This window comes from Gavialis gangeticus, unplaced genomic scaffold, assembly GCF_001723915.1.
Source record: "Gavialis gangeticus isolate Ggan-Ray unplaced genomic scaffold, GavGan_comp1, whole genome shotgun sequence".
Classification (NCBI taxonomy): Eukaryota; Metazoa; Chordata; order Crocodylia; family Gavialidae; genus Gavialis; species Gavialis gangeticus.
The window spans coordinates 325049-329040 of NW_017728980.1; the positions used below are offsets into that span (position 1 = coordinate 325049).

Genomic DNA, 3992 nt, shown 5'->3' on the forward strand with positions numbered 1-3992 from the left:
GGGGGAGGAGGGTTCCACCAGTGGCTGATCGCCAACTGGGGGGTTCCCCCAGCAGCCGATTGCCAAGCCAGCAGCAAAACCAGAAATGCACTTCCAGTTTTGCAGCTGGCACTTCCAGGAGGCACATGGCTGATCTCAGGGGGTGCACGTGCACCCGTGTGCACCCATGGTAGGGATGCAAAGCACATTTACCCAGGGCTTCCTCTCTATCTTGCCCTTCTTCTAAGACAGTGAGAAAACACAAAGCAGATAAAAGACCAGATGAAAGGGCCAGGACTGTTTGCTTCTAGATCCAATATTGTATGGAAACAATTCTGTGATTTATGCAAACACAGAAGAATCTTCTGTTTACCATCCAAATGAATGTGTGCTGGTGACAGCCTGAACCCGCAGCTCTGCAAACAGGCTCCCAAAGAAAACACAACACTTCCCTGCCTTTTAAAATTGTGATGTTTAATAAACAAAAATAAATCTTCTCCTAATACCAACATGCCAATCACCTGTATCTAATCTTGATGCTGGCAAATCTAATTCATTCACTCCATGGGGCTCACTGACCTTCTTCTTTCAGTCTCTTCACTTCTTTTCTGGCTCTGTATCCTCTGTAGGTTTTCTGGATTTTTATAGCAGCTTTATCTTCTGCTTCCTTGATGCCTGTTTCACAGAGGTCTTGTTCATCAAGCTCCTTCATTAAAGCAATAAAATCACACATAAAATGGTTTCTGAGAACAGCTGATGGGTTGATATTTTTGTTGTAGTAGAAGCAAATGCTTAAATTACAGTAAATCTGCATAATGTGCAGTCGTTGAAATCTGCTACTTCCTAAAGGCATCTTGGAAGCTGTATTGAACCAAGGGGTGAGTGGGAAACTAAATGAGTTTTGTCACCTTTAATATATCTTTGCATTAGACATAATCAGTGTGGGGATTATTTTTAGTGTCAAACTTTAAATCTGTATTCAGGCAGAGTTCCCTCTGACTCAGTCAGAGTTTTGCCTATAAAAACCAGTATTTGGCCCTTTATTTAATACCAGTCCCTGAGCTCAGAAAGGGCATAGTGACAGAACAGTTAGGTTACTTCACTGTGGATACAGATGCATGAGTTCAAGCTTTGCTTTGGCCTTCTCCAGGGTCTACCATCAACTGACTCTGCCATGAATGGGAACTTGGTCATTGGTTAGGCAACAAAGGCAGCCAGAAGTGATGCTGCACGTATTGCTCTCTGGTGTGCCACAGGATACAGCCACTAGCATGCTTTAATCACAGCCAAGTAAATATGAGAAGGACCCTTGTAGATTACTTACAGATTCCATAACCAGAGTGTTCTCCCCTGACAACTCCTTCACCTCATCTTTCAAAGATGCAGTCTTCTGGAAAAAACAGAAAAAAGGGGCTTCTGATGACTTACAACCCCACAAGACCTCTCCCTTCCCTGTTCAACATGCACATGTGGCCCTGTTAAGATAATTTCTTAATACAAGATAAAGGATCATCCTTTTACATAACAGCAGAACCTTCCTTGTGCCATGGAATTCTGGAGCTCCAGGTCCCATCACAACTCCAAAAAGCCATTTGGGTAACATTTGCCTTGCATCTCCCAGAGACCTGGGAAGACAGAAGGCTTGGTGCTGGGGAGAGGTTATCTACAGGTGGGGGGAGATGTTTCATGAATTGCACCTGTGCTTCATAAGAGGACATATTTAGTAGTGAGCAAAGTTATGAACACTGTTGCTATTTCTATGTCTACTGCACAGAAACAAGGTCTTCTCCATAGCACAAAACATAGCTTAGTCCAATTTATTCTGCAGATGTGCAGAACTCTCAATTTTTACTGAGATTTCAAAAAGTTTGAGGAGCTTCCTGGTTTTCTGGTTCACACATGGAAAAGGAATTAGATGGCCCCACCCTGACCCACCCAGAGCTGCAGTTCCAGCCTACCTGGAAAGCTTGGTTATTGTAGAACGTGTCCTCCAATTTAGCTCCCCATTCTGCTGGGTCAAACATGGTTTCTGAAAATAGAACCAAATATTCATTCTTTATCCTAAAATTTTCAAGCCAGATAAGAATTAAGAGAGGAATCTCCCTAGGCAAACTGCACTGATTGGGCGCACCCTGACAAGCACACATGTGCACGTTTCACATGGGACAAATAGCAGACACATTTGAGCCGCTGCTATTTGTCCTCAGGCACATCCCTGCACGCATGCTCCAGCGAATGGCAAAGTGAGCTGGTTGGGATAGGGGAGGCTGGGGCCAGTACCTGTGCTGGCTCCAGCAGCCTTACCTAGGGTCCTGGAGGCCTCTCAGGGCAGCAGTGACACAGTGCCAGCCACTTGGAGCCAAGCCGGCAGCCAGAGCATGGCTCTGGCCAGCCAGGTTCTGGTTTCTGGTGGTGCACACTGCTGCTGTGTGTGCCACACTACCTTCTTCTAATGCTGGGGGCTTTTTTGACACCAGGATCTCCCAGTGTCAAAAAAACCTGCCACACTGCTAATTAGCAGCATAGCAAATGGGTGCACATGAGCTGCAAGTGGTCTGTGGCACCTCAAACATGCTTGAGGTGTTGCAAACCACACGTGTGTTCTCATTGGGACAAGCCCATTGAGGTGACAGTTGGATGACAGGAATACAAAGATGAACAGGGCAACCTTGGACATGAGAGAAAGAAATGCTATTTCCAGCATTCTCACTAGGCCAAGGTCATCTTCCAAAGCCCCCAAGCATGCAACAAGTAGGCACAGAGCCATGCTTAAATCAAGCCAGGACAAACTCAAAGGCCTGGCAACGCTGTGCTCAGAGAGGCCTGTGTATGCTAAGCACCAACACAAACAATTCACTGTTGACTATCACACCGTTCCAGAGGGAATGAGAAGTGACCAAGATGGACCATGTCATATGGAAGCTCCCTCAGAAAGGTCAATATGCCCAGGAGCGGTTACCCTGCACCAGAGATAATTAACCCACAGAGCTGCTGACATGGCCAACAGGGACTTCATCCCACAGGAATGGAGATGTGGCTCTGGTGTCCTAAACAGGAGAAGTAAGCAAAGTCCCCTCCAGTGAAGGATGCCCTCTTGCGCTCCCCCTGAACAATCCCCATTGCCGAGTCTCCCCCGTGTGATAACCATGCAGTCATTGCTTACCGTGGGCTGCAATGTATATTCCATGTTAAAATAAATTAAGCAGAGAACATAATGAAACCATGCAGTTCTCAGCTTGCAAGTGGATCAAACTGTAACTAAACACATCTGAACCTTAGTCAGACTAGACTGCCTCCTCAAACGTATCATATTCCAAAGTGAAATACAGAGCATCAGTTACAAGAGAAAAAGTGTAAACAGCAGTCAAGAGAGAGAAATGACTACGGGGGAAGAGAAATAATAAGCTTTAAGTGGGAAGATACAACAAAGAAGATGGAGAGAGCTAGCGGTGAGTTGTTCCTATTGGTGTATTTATATTAACGTGTGTAGCAACCATGGGAGGGAGATGCATCATGAAGGGCAAGTCTGAACGTGGTACTCGAACACAGGGGCATGGTGTTTCTAGGCTGTGAGGACACGACCCGTTGCAGCCCTGCCAGACCTGCGAGGACGGAAGCAGGAACTAAGTGTTAAGCTTTCATTTGAGAGAGCTGGTCAAAAATGCAGAATTTGTCCAGATGACGCAAACAGGATTCAGCTCCCCTGGCTCAGGCCTCTCATGGAAGCTTTTTGTTAGAAAAAATCCCCGTTGATTTTACACTCACTTTCTCTTTTTTTCAGCAGATCTTCAAAATACTTGGCTGCAAAGGCTGGGATCTCTTCAGGCTGCTCCCTCAGGACTTCTCTGGCCAGCCCCTCCAGCAGGTTGGCGAAGCCCCGCGGCAGGCGAAGGTGGGTGTTGGAGAACGGGACAGCCATCGCCTCCCGCGCGGCTCTGCACGGAGCTGTGGTCTTGGGGGAAGAGAAGAGAGCGGGTTCCAGCACTCGCCCCGCGCCGCCCCGCCCCGCTCCC

At 47.0% G+C, this 3992-nt stretch overlaps 1 protein-coding gene across 1 annotated transcript; it reads right to left on the minus strand.

Moving 5' to 3' along the window:
* Nucleotides 1-432: 432 nt before the first annotated feature.
* SPA17 (sperm autoantigenic protein 17) lies at nucleotides 433-3942 on the minus strand. Its single transcript, XM_019508791.1, has 4 exons — nucleotides 3745-3942; nucleotides 1938-2008; nucleotides 1304-1369; nucleotides 433-685 (listed from the first exon to the last, which is right to left on the minus strand). The coding sequence occupies exons 1-4, from the start codon at nucleotides 3896-3898 to the stop codon at nucleotides 551-553; spliced, it is 426 nt and encodes a 141-aa protein (XP_019364336.1). The 5' UTR covers nucleotides 3899-3942; the 3' UTR covers nucleotides 433-550.
* Between the last annotated feature and the right edge of the window lie 50 nt (nucleotides 3943-3992).

What these genes read in the sequence shown, in the direction of transcription:
- SPA17 (XM_019508791.1), bottom strand. Translation starts at nt 3,898, where the DNA reads ATGGCTGTCCCGTTCTCCAACACCCACCTTCGCCTGCCGCGGGGCTTC. An exon ending in ACAATAACCAAGCTTTCCAG is followed by an intron (nt 1,370 to 1,937) that starts GTAGGCTGGAAC and finishes TGTTTTTTCCAG; the next exon opens with AAGACTGCATCTTTGAAAGA. An exon ending in ACACTCTGGTTATGGAATCT is followed by an intron (nt 686 to 1,303) that starts GTAAGTAATCTA and finishes GCTTTAATGAAG; the next exon opens with GAGCTTGATGAACAAGACCT.